Here is a 17813-nt window from a genome sequence, read left to right as displayed (position 1 = left end):
GCATCTGCCCGTGGTATTGTAAAATCCATCCATGGTATTCATTCACCCATGGAATTGACCCGTGGTATTGTAATGGAAAAATACTATAAGTAACAAGTCACATTTTGTAAAATGACAGATTGTCCGCCACAATGTAGCCTTTACAGTTCAGAGGCATGTAGCCACCACATCTCTTCTCAGAGATAAGCTACCATCGCCCTCGATGGTTTATTCCATTTCTGGTTGTAAGCATATTTCAGTATTTTCCATTAATGAAATGAAGTATTTCCGCTGCATAACTCTCTTTATGGTTACCTCTGTATTTTGTTGCATTCATGTTTAAATCCAAATCAGTGGGTTTTAATAAAAAGTTTATTTGTGGTTTTGTTTATTGGGCATTCTCCTATTTTTCTTCTGGCAATTCAAGTTTTCAGATCTTGGGGTCATTTCCCCCAAGATCCATTGCAAGTTTCAGATCTTGGGGGTCTCTCCTCCCAAGATCCATTTCAATCTTTTAGATCTTGGGGGCCTCCTTCCAAGATCCGGATCAAAAGCGCGCTATCCAAGATGGCTCGAGACTATTATATCAGTCCCTCCTTACGCTCACCTCCCTTCAGGAAGACCCAACCCTACAACAAGTAGAAACAGAAGCATGAGAGTTGCAGCAGGCTTATGACACAGTCCGGGGGAATGCATGGATGGTCGCTATCACGCAATGGTTGGCTAAAATGAAGGAGGCCAAGCCTCTTAAGGCACGAGTTGACGCTGCTCGACAAAAGGAGGCAGTGCTTAAAGAATGCATCCAGCCTTGGCTTGATGAAGCATTGACGGTCTCCACCACCATCGAGGGAAAGTTAGCACACATGCAGGCAGCATATGATCCGAAACAAGCAACTGCAACTGATACTGATACATCGGCGGCTCGTGTAGAACAGGTACAACATATGGCAGATGATTTTGTCGCAAGAGTAAGCGAAGCGCAGAAGCTACTCAATAACCTCTGCGTGAAGATTTCTGCACCAGCTGAGTGACTCGGGACGAGTCACGTTGGTTGTGTTGGGGGCTTGTTGGGTAGCGGAGGCCTCGCATAATGGTTTTGGGGCTCAAAGCCCGCAATTTTGGGTAAAAGTATGGTAAAGGCTCTGCGAGATGCGCGGAGCGCGAATTGTAATGAGTCAAGTCAAAGGGTTGTTTGCCCAAAAATAATGTAAGAAAATAAAATGTGTTGGCCGTCCCATGGTCTGCGAACCATGGAAATGTATAAATAGAGCAAGGCTATGGTTAGAAGTCAATTTTGGAGTATGTATTTTTGATCTTGAATGTAATGGGTTTATGAAGAAATAAATCTTTGAGCATCTGTAAGTCTGAGTCAAGGGTGTTGGTAGATAGATAGAGGCTCTGCAACTGTGTGCGCAGAGGCCTGGTAGAGTCCGCATTTGTGTGCGTGCACCCCATGCAGCTGAGTGTGCAGGGCAGATCTGGTTGTACCGAAGAGAAGATTAATAAATTTAAGGATTACTAACTCATTGTGTGTTTTCCTGTGGATCTATCTATTGATTTTGTTATGAATTTATGCATTATCTGTAATAATTGCGTGCATGGGGTTTTGTTGTTAAATGTTTTCTTAAAGACTGTAACCAGAAGATCAGTTCTATAATAATTTCGTTTATAAGAAAGTGCATCAACGCAGATCTACATGAAAACCCGATAGCAGTACAGAGTGGCACGAGGCGGCATATGGTTCGCGACCCCTCCAGATCACATCAAGACATCCCAAGGGTGCGGAAACCTGGTTCCATCACCCTCCCATACTACCTCGGGTGAGACTTCAGTCCACGCTTCATGGATTGTTTCTGAAAGGGCCGGTAGTGCGGGATTTGTTTGGCTAATACACTTCTAAAACCTGGGTTAGGCCCCAACAAGCCAATAAACACCATCCTCCCACACTTACCCAAGTTCACTAGTTCACCCAGGTAAATATGTGACAAGGACTTACTATGATATGATTCAACCTTTTAGTTCACATTAAGGAAGTGGAAGCAACAAAACAAAACCTTATGTTGACGGTGTTGGACCCGCCAACATGTCAGAGTATCTCTGCGGTAAGAAGTCCCAATTAGACCTCAGACCACTTGGTGTAGGAGTCCCAGCAGTGGGTCGTATGGTAATGCTTTGACCGCGGTTTCGCACAAAGGCAAGTAAGATGTCCCTATTGGTAGCAAGGGTGTGACAGTTGCGGCGAGTCAAGGAAGGTGCATGAAAGGTTCTAACACACAGAGAGTGAGGTGAGTGCACCCTTTGGAAACCTGTAATAATACTTGGCTTGGAAGGGAACACACAAGCAAAGATGCATCACCAATTGGAAAGTAAGATAGCGAGCAATCCAAAGTGACGGTTAAACCAACAACACATCTGCAACAAGATTTATACAATTGCATACAAAATAGTTCATACACAAATGTGTAAGTTAAATAACATACATTGCTACAATAACCAAAATAGTCCAACTACAATAACAACATATGCATGAAAACGTGTTGGCTCTGTTATATTAAGAAGTGTAAGTGTAAGGACTCTGGACACCACATATCTCCACAATGGTATGATATTGTCCACTTTGGGCCTAAGCCCTCATGGATTTGTTTTTGGGCTTTTACCCCAAAGGCCTCATACCAATGGAGATATTTGTCCATCCTTATATACCCATGATCCTCCCAACCTCTAGTCAATGTGGGACTTTGGTCGTATACCCAACAATCCTCCCCTCGAACAAAGGACCATCGAGCCTCCCCTCAAACGATTATCCATCCGTCCACTCTCTACCAACCAGGATTCTCCACTCCAATGCATTGGAAACACACGCCTTACATGGAGCACCACCTGCCTCGAGAGCTTGCTCTATCCATGTCAACTCCTCTTCACCGTGTTGGGACCAGGACACGTCCATGAAGAATCCGGAGCACACCGCCTGTCTAACAGAGCTCATCCACGGATCCCATCGTGATATTACCGGGGCCCACCACCTTCGTTCGGTATTCCGAGGATTCATCCACTTGGCCAACTTCGGGGCATGGCTCTGATACCACTTGTAAGGACTCTGGACACCACATATCTCCACAATGGTATGATATTGTCCACTTTGGGCCTAAGCCCTCATGGATTTGCTTTTGGATTTACCCCAAAAGGCCTCATACCAATGGAGATATTTGTCCATCCTTATATATCCATGATCCTCCCCACCTCTAGTCAATGTGGGACTTTGGTCGTATACCCAACACTTGTAAGGACTCTGGACACCACATATCTCCACAATGGTATGATATTGTCCACTTTGGGCCTAAGCCCTCATGGATTTGCTTTTGGATTTACCCCAAAAGGCCTCATACCAATGGAGATATTTGTTCATCCTTATATATCCATGATCCTCCCCACCTCTAGTCAATGTGGGACTTTGGTCGTATACCCAACAATCCTCCCCTCGAACAAAGGACCATCGAGCCTCCCCTCAAACGATTATCCATCTGTCCACTCTCTACCAACTAGGATTCTCCACTCCAATGCGTTGGAAGCACACGCCTTACATGGAGCACCACCTCCCTCGAGAGCTTGCTCTATCCCAGGTCAACTCCTGTTCACCGTGTTGGGACCAGGACACGTCCATGAAGAATCCGGAGCACACAGCCTGTCTAACCGAGCTCATCCACGGATCCCATCGTGATATTACCGGGGCCCACCACCTTCGTTCGGTATTCCGAGGATTCATCCGCTTGGCTAACTTCGGGGCATGGCTCTGATACCACTTGTAAGGACTCTGGACACCACATATCCCCACAATGGTATGATATTGTCCACTTTGGGCCTAAGCCCTCATGGATTTGTTTTTGGGCTTTTACCCCAAAGGCCTCATACCAATGGAGATATTTGTCCATCCTTATATACCCATGATCCTCCCAACCTCTAGTCAAATGTGGGACTTTGGTCGTATACCCAACAGTAAGTTCTAGTCATACAATACATCCATATCCAACCACTAGTTCCAATAGTGGAACGTTACAGCCACAACTGCCTGCTCCTCCAAAGACATATACTAGCTCTGCAAAATGGAGAAGCCAAGGCGCTTTACAATACCGTCCACAATTTCTCTAAGATACTCCTATCAAAGCTTGGCTGACCAAAAGCCTCTAAAATGTGTTATGAGGGACTATTTATAGCAAAGGGTGGGGCGACCGTTGACATTCCCCTTTGTGGCAGTTCATCTACCCTCATGACTCTTCATCTAGTCTATGACTATTACATCCAACTATCGACACTTGAACTTACACTTGACAAGATGTTACATTACAATGCACATGTATCCATGTGAGACAAAATGGCTTGAGCAAGCCATGCAAGGCATCACTATGACTCGCACAATCGTGGGAAGTCCAACTCTTCGACATCCTCGCGATGATCGACAGTAGTGAATTGATGCTAAGATCAATATTCCGCGATGGTGTCCGTTTACTCCGAGGTGACATATTTCTGGAACCTGACTCTTGCCTCCATAGCATCCAGGTACACTGCTCGAGCTCCTCTATCCAACTCGTCTGATAGCATGTCTATCATTTTCTTCAGCGCAGCTAGGCCAACAACATACTTGTGCATGGTGTCTACACTTATTGACAAGTCTGGGCTGGTGGCTATGCGCATCAACTTGTCAAAGTACGAGTCAAGCACTAGTTGGACCTGTGCCTTTGTCTTTGCTTGGGTGAGAGTCTCAATAGATGTGATCGTGTGTTCGTGCATCACAACATACATACTCTTGAATACGCGTGCATGGGAAGCCTATAGACTAGTGAAGAGCTGCGGGAGCTCTTCGTAGTTTTGGATTTGACTCTGGATGCATACCTTCAGCTCAACTGCTCTGGGCTTCATCATCTTAGGCAAGTGAAACAGGGCTCCCTTGTATCTCATCATCCATGTTTGCATGTATCAACAACAACATGCACATTCGACAAGATACGTGCTCTTCTAGCACATCGTTGCTGCCATCCGTTGAGATGGACAACTGCCTTATGCACGGTACCAAACTTGGAATACAACACCCGCATGACTATGTCAAGGGACAATACTTTATCCATTATTGCCTTCTTCAATTCTACTCGGGCGAATGTTGTAACCAACTCTCTTCCTTGCTTGGTAGTTTGTATCTCCTTCATCATTCGCTCATTCTCAGTTATCAGAGAGCGAACGCTCGAGTTAGTGGCTTCGGCATATGCTCTGGTGCCATCGGGTAATTCTTCTGGATATTTGCGCACATCTGACACGATCACTCGTTCCTCGAACTCCGCGGGAGATGTTTGATCTTTTTGAGTTGAGACTCTACAAGATTGCATAAATCTATGTTGAGACTCATCGAATGAGATGTTGTGCATCTCTCCTTCCGGCAGATCTCCAAGGATCTTAGTGTCTCCTTGGTCGCTTGGGACTTACTCTTCTTCTAAATGTGGTGAAGCTGGTGGGTTGACCTCTTAGTGGTGAGGCATGAGGTCGATGTCCTGCTCTAACTCCTGTTGCTCCATATTCGTACCCATCTGTTCAAGTGCTCGCTCTATCTCCTGAGCAAAGTCCTGCTCCTGCGATGGCTCACCCTATTTTCCTGATGCCAACTGTTCTGATGAGTCCACTACCTGTACGGGCGTTGTTTCATCCATCTGTACATGTTGCACCCCCTGTTGTATCTTTTCTTTCTAAGCTTCCCTCTCATGTTTGCGCAGCTCCTTTTCCTTCCGGAGTTTCTCCTTCAACTCATGCAACTCTTTCTCTATTTCCTCCATTCTCCATTTCTCTCTCTGCCTTTGCGCGTTTTGATTGTCGTTCTGTTGCCTCTTTGCATCTATAGCCATATCTGATTTCTCCACAAGTGGATCTACTCGAAACTTGCAGCTTTACTCTTCCTCCATGTGATCGACAATCTTCCTCTTTCCCTTGTCGTGCACTAGTATGTTTACCTCTATTGCTGTTGTTGCTTTTGGTGCTCTTCAGGATGCTGCTTCATGTAACTTCGCTAACCATTCCACAACGAATCCGACCGGTTCATTGAGTCTAGAGGAGTTGTAACAATATCTCCAAGGGTCCTCCTCCTCCCAATGACACGCCACGTGGATCCAGTTGAAATGTACTCTCGCGCAGTGATCTTTCACAAGACGATGCGGGTCATACGGGTTGTAACTTCGTAGGTCGAATGGACACTTCTTCATCTGCTCTACTTCGACATTCGCATGCTTAAAACTCTGTATCTCGTATAACACGATGCACATCAGAAGAGCAGACCAAGGTTCCTTCTTCTTCCGGTGCATCCTAGCTGTCAATCCTACCGAGATGTGATATGCTACTTCCTGCATGACGAGTATGTCCAAGGAAAACTTCGATAGAACAAGCATAGGATTCTCTGCGCTGTATATCCGTATGAAGGTGTCAGACGGTGAGGCATACCAATCAGCTATGTCTATTAGTGCCTCCATTTTTTCCTTCGACATGAAGGGTGGATCTTGTTCGAATACCATCTTGTAAATTGGGGTGACAAAATGATCAGACAACCGTGTGATAACTCCTCTGAAGCTACATTTAGACAACATCTTACAATAAGTGTTCACAATAGTCTTTGTCGATGTCCTTACCCACTTCAAGCTCGAGAACTCCTATCGGGCACAGATTGCATCCAAGATGTAGGCAGACATGTAGATTTTTGCTTGCATACCTTTGGGTGGTTGTCAAGTCCTTGTTACTTGTTCCTTCAATTGATGAGCCAACATGTCGGACCAGTTGCATGCTTTGCCTTCTTTGGCCAACTGGTCCAAAGAGATCACCGAACTTTGTGGGAAGGTTTCCGTGCTTTCTTGGCCACACAGTCGACATGCAAAGATGACCAAGTATTGATATGCCTTCCACAGCATCTTCGTCTTGTAGATCTTGTTGGGTGTCATCCTGAATTTAGCTGGCCCCTTTACCAAGTTCTTCAAAATGTCTCTAGAGTTGGCATTATTGTTGGGTAAGCTGAAGGGTGTCTCCATGATGATCACGAGCTCCGACATCTGATACATTTCATCATAATCATGTGCCCTGAAGGTAGGAATCCTCATCCCACTGACACTGCTCAATGTCAACGTCTCAGGATTAGTGTGCAAGATGATCCAATGTATCATGTTCGCGCATTGGAACGCGGGGTATCTGCATGCAATCCAGACTTGTGAATGTTTACATATACTTGGCGGTATTTGAGGTCTTCCCAGAATGTGTATGCAAATGCATCATTGATCTCTTACCATTTTAGCTTGATTTCCTTGTCTAGAATCAGCTTGGTATCTTCATAGATCGGTAGACTTGCGGACACTCGCTCAACTGCTATTCCAGTTGCACTTCTGTCAGTGTCCTTTGGTACTACTCTCTTGGAGGCCATTGATCCTGAACTGCTAAGAGGCGGACGAACACTTTCTAGATACGGAGACAAAGCAACATGCATGGCAAGAAATCTGTCATCGAAAACCAAAGAAAACTTGAGGAATGACATGCAACATACCTGGGGATTGACTGGCAAGGATTGCTCAATTTCTTCTGGGAGGCTAACTGAATGGTTGCCAGAACTACGCAAAAGGCAGTATGGGATGTTTGGGGAGGCTGAATGATTGCTGGAATTGCACAATACGCAATCCAAGCTGACTGATTAGCTGTTGGAATTGCGCAATGCACAATTTCAGCTGGCAATGGTTGCAGGCTCAGTGACTGCATTGCGCAATTTTTTGGGCCAACAGTCTTTGTCCCTCAGAATTGCGCAAAGAAAGCCTGGAGGACAATCACCAGACAGAGATGTGCATTTCCTGAGAGGAAGACAGAGCCTTCCTTCTTAGGATTGCGCAATGTTGTCTTGGTGAGGCAGAGTCTGGGCCAAGGCTCCAGGCTCAGTGACTACATTGCACAATTTTCTGGGCCAATAGTCATTGTCCCTCAGAATTTCACAAAGAAAGCCTGGAGGATAGTCACCGGGCAAAGATGTGCATTTCCTGAGAGGAAGACAGAGCCTTCCTTCTTAGGATTATAAAATGATTTCTTGGTGAGGTAGAGTCCAGGCCAAGGCTACCCAGACCTGCCGACGGGCAATTGAAAGAAAATTTGATTGTGAATGCATGGCAATACTGAGTGTAAAAAGAAGAAAATGATCATGCATGCAATAAGTGAATGAACGGTTCAGAAAATGGAACAACATGCATGTGGGTGAAGCGGGTTGCTGAATCGACGACCATTCATGCAAAACAGTTTCATGCATGCAACAACAGTGAGATGCCAACAAAAACTGAAATGATGCTAGTATAAGCTAGTATGCATGTAAACGACATAAGTGTTCAAAGAAATTAAGAAAACAACACTAACAAAAGCGAAAACACAAAAAGAGACAAAAATGTTGCAAAAGACAAGTTAAGATCACTTACCCGTGAATAGTTGAGTTGGATGTGTCAAAGAGTCTTGGATGTGCTGTGGGATGTCAGAGCTCCAAGACCGATGTGAAGAAATGAGCTCTAATGTGTCGAATAAATAAGTTTGAAGCTCATGACGTGCATGCCACAAATCTAGGAAAAAGCAACACTTGGAGGAAATGTTCTAAAACAATCTTTGCATGTAACCTCCAACTGCAAAAAATAGCTCCCTGAAACCTAGGGATGCTTTTTGCATGTTGCTTTTTTTATTCCGAGAAAAAGCAGCCCATGCATGCAAGTCAAGTTTCCTTGGTCTCGAGTGGAACTGGTCAACTCAACTGCACATGCAACAGTTTGCTCAGCTGGGAGGAAAAAATGCACATTTTTGGGAGGGAATTGGGATACTTGCCTAGAAGATTTGCGCAATTTCTGGGCAGCATAGCTGGTTGCTGCCTAGGATTGTGCAATTCCTGGGCTGAGCAGCCCTGTTGGGAGAAATTGTGTAATTTTCTCAAAGAAGCTTGACTGGAAAATTTGCGCAATTCTGGAGTTCAGCAAGTTGCCAGACAGAATTGTGCAATTTCTGGAGGGAAGGTTGGTTTCCCTCCATAATCGCACAATTTCTTGAGCGAGCTACTCAGCCCGCAGCTGGACCAAGTCAAGAGAAACAACCTGTGAGGGGAATGCAACAAGCTTTGATGAACAGGTTGCCATTATGCAAGAAAATCATTGAAGCTTATGTACTTGATGAAGCAAGACATGTTGTTGTGAAAGGTTGGTAGGGGAGGCTCCAAAACGATGCTAAGGAGAAATTTTGGAGGGTGGTTGTAGCCGCTACAACACCTTACTAACTGCCTTAGGTGCTACAGGACCCCCAAGGGCTAAGCCACCCTTATAGGAGCCCAAACCCTGAGCTAACTTTCTTTTTTTCAGTGTCCTGAACTCCCAGTGGCATGCACAAGTCTGCATCCATGCGAATGTAGGCCTCCATTCACATGCATAATCCTACAAGGGTGTGACTACAGTCTCAATTTCATATTTATGTGCCTGCTACCACGAAATCTATGTCACCTTTTAAGGGCTAGACTCTAGGTCACTACCCAAAACTTGATGAAACTTTCCAAAACCACAAATGACACCAAGACAAAGCTTCTAACATAAAACTTGGTCAAGGAATTGGCCTAACCAAGCCTAACCGTGACAAACATTTCATTAAACACGTGGTGAACATGTAATTTACGGGTCATGAATGCATATTTAAACATAGGGGTCTGATACTTATCATAGAATCATCAAGAAGGTCTAATACCCTCTCATAATGGTTTCAATAACATTTGTTAGTCCATGCATTCATCAACCATTCATATATTCATCAAAGATGTCAAGAGCCATAGAAATTATACATCATATAACCAACATATAACTAGAAAATAACCAACATAAAACCATGGAAAGCATCCATAAGATAACCATCGTAATAAATACATATGCTCATAGATCACAAAAGACAATACCTCTTATTAACATATGAAAATGCCAACCAAGTCAAGGACTTCCACTTAGCACCCAACCATAAATTGGGTTGAACAAAATCTTTCTCTCAACCAGTCACCACTGTGTCATATCGAACCATGAATGTGGGATCTCATGGAATAAACCAAACATAACCAAATCAGGGCTTCTAGAGGCCAAACTGCCTCAACCCTCTACAAGTGATTCCAGCTCACGATCAAACATCACTAACCATCACCAAATCGGTCTCTAACCAAGTTGTCCAAGGCTCCAAAGTGTTTGTTCCAACTCGGATTTCAGGACTAGTAACTCAACCCACAACTGCCACCGAGATCCAAAGTGTTTGTCCAACCAAGGCTTCCAGGACTAGTAACTCAACCCACCAAGGGCTCTAGAGCGTTTTTCCAACGAAGGCTTCCAGGACTAGTAACTCAACCCAGTTGTTATAGGGCTTCCAGAGCGTTTATCCAAGCAAGGCTCCAGGAACTAATAACTCAACCCATAGTCATAAGGAACATGACCACCAACCAAAAAAAAAATGTAAAACCCACAACACCATGGCTATCTAGGAAATGGCAAGGCTAGGAAAAACCCCTGTCAATCCAGGCAATCCTCCATGCCAATGACAACTCATAACCAAGAAACCACACACATGTACCATGCATGCCAAAACTAGCAAGGAAATCATACATGCAATTTGATACCTGCAAAGCAATCCAACTGTAGTTGTTGATCCCGTAATTCCATTGCGCTTTCCTACTTTCCTTTGCCTTCTTTCTCCAAATCCAATGTATGCTAAAGTGCTCCAACAATACACTAAATGTGCAAGAGTATGAGAGATAGAGATAGAGAATATAAGAGAGAGCCATAAGTGAACTGACAAAAGCCATGAACTGATCCTTAGAAGCCTTTTTATCATTGAGGCCTCTAATTTCTTCATTTTCCTTCATTTTTCCTTCAATTTCCTTCTCATGCATATATGTGACCTTTCACCTTCTTTTTCTCCTATTTTCCTTTATTTTCATAAATAAATGCTAATTAATGTCTTTTGCCTCTTTATCTCTTCCTTTGGCTTTTCCAATTTCCCCTAGCCATAATAAACCAAATGAACACCCACTAGGATATTTTGTCCACCATTCAACTTGGAACATGTGTCCCATGACCTTGGTCTTATTTTTCCTTTATTAACTTTGTTACATGAAATTTTGACTGGGAGTTGTTACAATAACACTTTTACGTCAAGAGATTACAAAATCAACCCTTAGAAGAGGAAATTACACATGGACACAAACCCCCTAAGACAATCAAATTCTACGACAAGACACATGATCTAGTGTGATAAAAATACATAGAATTTATAACACTAGGATTCACCTAAGACTTTATCAATGAGCTCCACCCTAGCTTTGGGGTATATTTGGGAGAAAAAGTTTGCCAATTATTAGTGTTTACAAACATAGAAAATTTGGGGATGTTAAAAAACTCCCTAGAGTGAAACCCTTTGAGAAGAACCATAGGCTTACCTAAGTGTTGTTTCATGGCTTAATATTCACGCTAAAATATTCTTTACAATGCAAAATAAGAATTTGGGATTACAATGATGATATTGACTTAAAAATATTATTCCACTGCTTTATACTTTGTTTCTTGGACTGTTAATATGTACATAGTTTTTAAATCATTTTAGATTGAAAATGCTGTTATGATTGAGATGAGCCACTGGAATTTGGAGCTCCCGCGCGGCCGCTGACTGGTCTCTGCGCCTTCCAGGCCCCTGCCTGGCAGCTCCGCTGCTAGGTCTTCTCTTCGCCCCCCGGGCTTCCCTCTGCCTGCTGCTTTCCCTCGGGCCTCCTGCCCGGCCCCAACTCTAGGGTCCATCCCCGAAGCTTTCGTTTTCTTCCCGGATCGACTGTGTTCTGGCTCTCCTTCGCTCCAATGGCTGGGACTGATCCACTGTCCCCAGACCTGGAAGACCATGAGAAACTGTTAGCATCTCTTATCCTTGAGAACACATCAACAAGAATCCATCCATCTGCGACAAAGTTCGTCAAGAAACTTGATGACATCCTTGAAGTATCTCTTCCTCCTACCCTCCCAAGGAAGGCAGCAATTGCTTTAGCTGAAAGAGGCCTCGTAGGCTAGTTCATTGGCCTCTGGCCTTCGCCCAGAGCAGTCCAAAAATGGGTGGAACGCAACTGGAATGCGATAATACAAGGAAAAATAGCCATCAGATTCTGTGGAAGGGGCTTCTACACCTTTTTGTTCGAATCAAAAGAGGACAGGAACCTTATCTTTAGAAACAGGCCCTATTTCATGGACTCACGAGGCCTCTACCTGAATAGATGGTCTCCCGACTTCGATCCAGAAATGGACATTCCAAATGTTGTCCCGGTTTGGGTCCGCCTACCCCATCTGCCGCTCCACTGCTGGGGAGATGAATCAGTAAAGGTTGTTGGGAACGCAGTTGGTAAATACATTGATAGATCTGAGCCAAAGGAGAACATGCACGTCTGTGCAAGGATTTGTGTTGAAGTCGCCCTCGGGAAAGGCCTGCCGGAAGCCATCAAGATCAAAGTAGATCAATGCACACACATACAACAGCTAGACTACGAGTAGCTGCCCTTCAAAGGCAAGGTATGTCACGAATATGGACATTTCACAAATAGATGTAGCAAGTTAAAAATAAATGAGCCTAATGGAAATGCTGAAACCTCCGAAGGCTCTTGGGAGCAAGTAAAAAAGAAAAAATCTACCCCCTCTCAAGGTCCTAGCGCCAAGCCTCTTCCAGAATCCCCTATTACTCCTCCTCCCCCCCCTTCCAGTTCAGCCCCTCCCTTCCCCTCATCCTCCAACCCTTTTGAATCCCTGTCAGTGGAAGATCCCATATTCCCCCCCTCATCTCCCCAAGATAATGCCCTAGCAGTCATCCCCTCCCCCTCATTGCCCCCATCCTCTCCTCCCCCAACCATTGAGCGAATCCTTACCAGAAACAAACTAAAAGAAGCTAGCCTCTCCTCTGATCCTCCGAGAAAAGCAGGCAGGAAGTCAAACAAAGAAATCAGAGATGAAACAACAGCGAAATAAATGGCCACTGGAACTCAGCAACCAATGGACACATACCTAGACAAACAAAAAGGAAATGGGGAAAAGACAAAGGAGAGGAGCGGGACTCACTCAAAAATTGGTAAATGATGATATTGGTCTCTTGGAATTGCAGGGGGATGGGCTCCTCCCTAAAAGAAAATGCAGTCCGGGATATAATTGACCAAGAGCAACCAGACCTCTTCCTTATCCAGGAGACCAAAATATCTGAACAAGACTTCCAAAACCATATCAAAAGATACAAAAGATTTACAGGTACAGAAATAGGCGCAGCAGGTGCCTAAGGAGGTATAGGAACTTTATGGAACAAGAACAAATGGGACCTCACCAATCAACATTCTTGCAATTGGTGGGTAAGAACAGACCTTAAAAACAAAGTCTCAAAAGAAGAATACATTGTCTACAACATCTACGCCCCGACCCACTACAGGGACAAAGCTCTTTGCTGGGATTCAATAACTTTATATTTGCAGGCCGCTCAAGATAGGAACATCTTCTTGGGTGGAGATCTGAATCTAATAAGGAATGTTGAGGAAAAACTAGGTGGGAACTTCCTCGCGGGCCCTTCAAGAGACTCGCTGGAAGCAATAATCCAAACTCACAACCTTATTGACATCCCTCCTCATAACGAGAAATTTACTTGGAGCAACAAAAGAGTTGGCATCCACAACATTAAAGAGAGTCTTGACAGAATCTTGGTACATGAAAGAATTGTAGCAGGCTTTTTCTCAATCAAAAACAAAATCATCCACGCCTCTGCCTCAGACCATAAGCCCGTGGTCATGACTTTGGACAAGGGAAGAAATCTGGGGCCTCTCCCCTTCAAATACAACAAAGCCTGGGACTCTAAAGATGACTTCCGCAAACTTATAAAAGATCAGTGGGCTAAGGAAGTCACTGGCTCGCCCCACTACATTTGGGAAACAAAATTAAAGTCTCTAAGAACAGCCATAAAACAGTGGGCAAGAACAAACGCAACAATGGAAAATAAAAACAGAGCAGATCTTCATAAGCAGTTGGACCAGTGGAACCAGGAAAAAGAGAACATCCAATACACAAAGGAAGACCAAATCCAAGAAAACGAAATGTACAAGGAACTTTACAGGCAAAATAGAATAGAGGAAGAAGAACAACGACAGAAATCAAGGTGTCTCTGGCTCAGAGCCGGAGATGAAAACACCTCCTTCTTCCACAACAGGATAAAGCTCAGACGTGTTAGAAACCAAATCGACAAAATTGTGGCAGAGGGGAAAGAGATCAGTGACCAAGAGGGAATCAAAGAGGCAGCGCACAGACATTTTAAATCTCTATTATCAACAGTTCCTCAGTCCTCGGACAACACAGATTTCCCTAGACCTGTCGAGAGTAAAATCTTTGATTTGCAAAATAGAGAATTGGACCAGGATGTTTCAGAGGAGGAGATCAGGTTGGCGGCCTTCAGCATGCAGCCGGACAAGGCCCTGGGACTTGATGGTTTCACTGTCGCCTTCTACAGAAATCATTGGGGCACAATAAAAAAAGACTATGTAAGGATGGTAAAAAATGTTTTCAAAAAATTCAAGATGGGGGAAAATACTAAATCCTCACACCTTGCCCTCATCCCCAAGGACCTTAATTCCCTCTCCTTCAACCATTTTAGGCCTATTTCTCTATGCAATGTCTCTTACAAGATAACCACTAAAATCCTAGCCAACAGGCTTAAAAAGCTTCTTCCCTATCTCATTTCAGAGAATCAAGGCAGATTTGTCCCTCATAGACAAATCACGGACAACGCCATTTTGATACAAGAAGCAATTCACAGTAGAATCAACAGAAAAGAAAGAGGCATGATCATCAAATTAGACATGGCAAATTCCTTTGACAGGGTTGACCATCACTTCCTGACAGAAGTCCTCATAAAATTCGGGATCTCCAACAATTTCATAAGCATCATCATGGAGTGCATCTATAACCCCTGGACCGCCCCCCTGATCAATGGTCGACCAAGCAGCTACTTTAGAAGCTCTAGGGGTCTGAGGCAAGGCTGCTCCCTCTCTCCATCCTTATTCATCATAATGGTGGAAACCTTGAGCATCCACTTGGAAAAAATTCGCAAGAAAAAGGAGATCACAGGGATCAGTATAGGGAGAGGGACCAAAGAAATCAATCATTCGCTCTTTGCGGATGACACCCTTCTAATCGGGGGAGCCTCAAGTCTAATGGCAAAAAGATTCAAGAAAACTCTGGACTCATTCCTGGAAGCCTCAGGGGGAAAGCTAAACAATAAAAAATGTAAGATATACACCTGGAATGTCTCTTCTCAAATCATGCAAAGAATCTCCTCGACCCTGGACATTCCAGTGCAAAGAAATTGGAGCTACTTCTCATATTTGGGTCTGCCCTTAGCAAAAGAAACAGTCAAGTCCGAAATTTGGGTAAAGCACATAGAAAAAATGAGAGGACTTCTCCAAAGCTGGGGGTTGTCTTGGCTAAATTTGGCTGGCAGAACTACCCTCATCAAGGCTATCCTTTCCGCCCTTCCCATCTATCAATATGCAGTAACCTTAGCTCCCGCCAACATCCACAAGCATATGGAACTAATTATGAGAAGCTTCCTCTGGCAGGGAGGGAAGCAAGATTCAAAAAAATTTAGCCTTGTCAAATGGGACCAAGTTATGCTTCCATTCGAAAAAGGGGGCCTAGCCATCAAAATTCTAAGTCTCTCCAATAGATCTATGGAATTCAAGCTGATCTGGAAAATGCTTATAGGAAAAGGCTCCTGGTGGGTGGAGGTTTTGAAAAGAAAGTATCTCAATTGTCCAAATTCTAATGTCCTCTCTGAATCAATTGTTGAAAGACCGTGCAGTCCTGTATGGAAGCTCATAAAAAAAGTCCTCCCTCAATTCAGAAACCACATCTCAAAAGTGCCTGGCAATGGTAAGGAAATAAATATCTGGTCAGACAGAATCATGGGAGTAAAGCCAAGAAACCTACTCTAGAACTTCAGACCCCTGCAAACTTGGATGGAAGCAAAAAATTTGATATCTCTATATGAAATTTCCCTTTGGGACCATAATAGTTGGCTTGATTGGAAGGGCCTCCCTCTCCTAAATGATCTTAGGGATCTTTGGACCGACCTTAAGACCTCTCTCTCAGGATCTGCCCCCACAAACAAAGTGGCTGATGATAGGTACATATGGGACCCTAGCGGAGGAAACTTCACAGTTAAAGAGGGGTACAAACTTCTTCAGGCAAACATAGCAATAGGAAAATGGAACCTCTGCACAGCAGTGTGGAAATCAGAGTGCTTGCCAAAGATCAAGTTCTTTAACTGGACCCTTCTCAAAGGCAAGATTCTCACAGCTGAGAATCTTAAAAAGAGGCATTCTTGGCCCCTCAATCTGCTGCCTATGCCATGCAGAGGAGGAAAGCAGCCAACACCTCTTTCTCGACTGTCCCTATGCCCAAAGCTGCTGGAATCAGCTAATCAGTCCTCTGAAAATAGGAGAGACCTTTGACCAGCTCCCCTCTTTATACAAAAATTGGCAGAAATGCTACCCTTATCCTAAGAAAAACAAGGCTTCTATCCTTCGCCTGTGGAAATGCATCCCCTCAACGCTCAGCTGGCAAATCTGGCTCACCCGAAACCATTGTATCTTCAACAACCAGAAGCCAAACCCAGCCCGCACCTTGGCAAAAACTATGGCTCTTGTCTCTGATACAATAAGCGCCAACTCTATCTCTCAACCAGATCGATCCAGTTGGCACAAAGATGAGAACGACTGGTTCAACAAATTCTGTCTCAGTTACGACAAGAAAAAGCAATCACACTCCAAAGCAGACAAGAGAAGGAACAACTGGAAACTTAGAGGTACCAAGGAGGATATAAGTCAATGGCTTCTAGCTCAAAATTGAATCACTCTCCAGTTTGATGGAGCCTCCAAAAATAATCCGGGGAAAGCTGGGGCAGGGGGAGTTATAAAGGATTGGCATGGCAAAGCTCTTTTAACATATGAATGGGGTCTGGGTCAAATGTCAAATAACATGGCCGAGGCTTAAAGCCTCCTCTTAGGCACAACCATTCTAAAACAGATGAGAATTCAGAACCCGATCATCTTGGGAGACTCGACAATTGTAATTGCAGCTATGGCTACAAGGGGAGAGTTCAAAAAAGTGGCTCTCAGTAATCTAAAACTAAGGATCATGGACAACATCAGTCATTTGGGGGACACCACCTTCAAGCACGTCCTGAGGGACAATAATACAGAAGCTGATTCATTCGCCACCAGGGCAACCAACATACCCATCGGACAAGTCAGAGAAAATGACACCACCTATGACAAGCCAATCCCGTAGCTTGATCCTCCATTCTCCAAACTCTCTGAATATCGGTCACCTCAGTAATCATTCTATACTTCCTGCTCTCTACCCAAAGCTTGTCAAGCCGCCTGCAGCCTTCACCCTCTCTGACACCGACCCCCTCCTCACCTTGAATGATGCAAAAGAAATCTCTGTTGCCACTATGAACAGGTACGGGCCCAAGATATCTCAGAATCCCCGTGACATCCCTAAGAAGGAGTTAGGCGTTTTTCGCATCAAAATCTTCATTGCCTGTAAAAAAAATCCAAGGCCTGAACTCAAGACCAGCCAAATCCTTGTGTATCAATCAACAGACCCGGTCGATCAGCCTCTCCTTCTGCTTTATATGCACCAGAGAACCTCACTCTTCGCTCAGCTCAGAGCTACAACTCCTCTAGTGCAAAAGCGCAAAGGATCGACTTATCTCAGAAA

At 44.3% G+C, this 17813-nt stretch overlaps 1 protein-coding gene across 1 annotated transcript; it reads left to right on the top strand.

Annotated features, from left to right (window-relative positions):
• Positions 1 to 707: 707 nt before the first annotated feature.
• Positions 708 to 17081, top strand: LOC149156808 (uncharacterized). The gene is made up of 3 exons (XM_089444875.1): positions 708 to 947; positions 13517 to 14578; positions 16950 to 17081. The coding sequence occupies exons 1-3, from the start codon at positions 708 to 710 to the stop codon at positions 17079 to 17081; spliced, it is 1434 nt and encodes a 477-aa protein (XP_089301001.1).
• The last annotated feature ends 732 nt before the right edge of the window (positions 17082 to 17813 follow it).

The sequence above is a fragment of the Pinus tabuliformis genome, chromosome 9 (assembly GCF_031772625.1).
Source record: "Pinus tabuliformis cultivar Carrire ecotype Pingquan chromosome 9, CPIR1, whole genome shotgun sequence".
NCBI lineage: Eukaryota > Viridiplantae > Streptophyta > Pinopsida > Pinales > Pinaceae > Pinus > Pinus tabuliformis.
The sequence above is the reverse complement of the archived record's forward strand: the minus strand, read 5'-3'. Positions and strand labels throughout refer to the sequence as shown.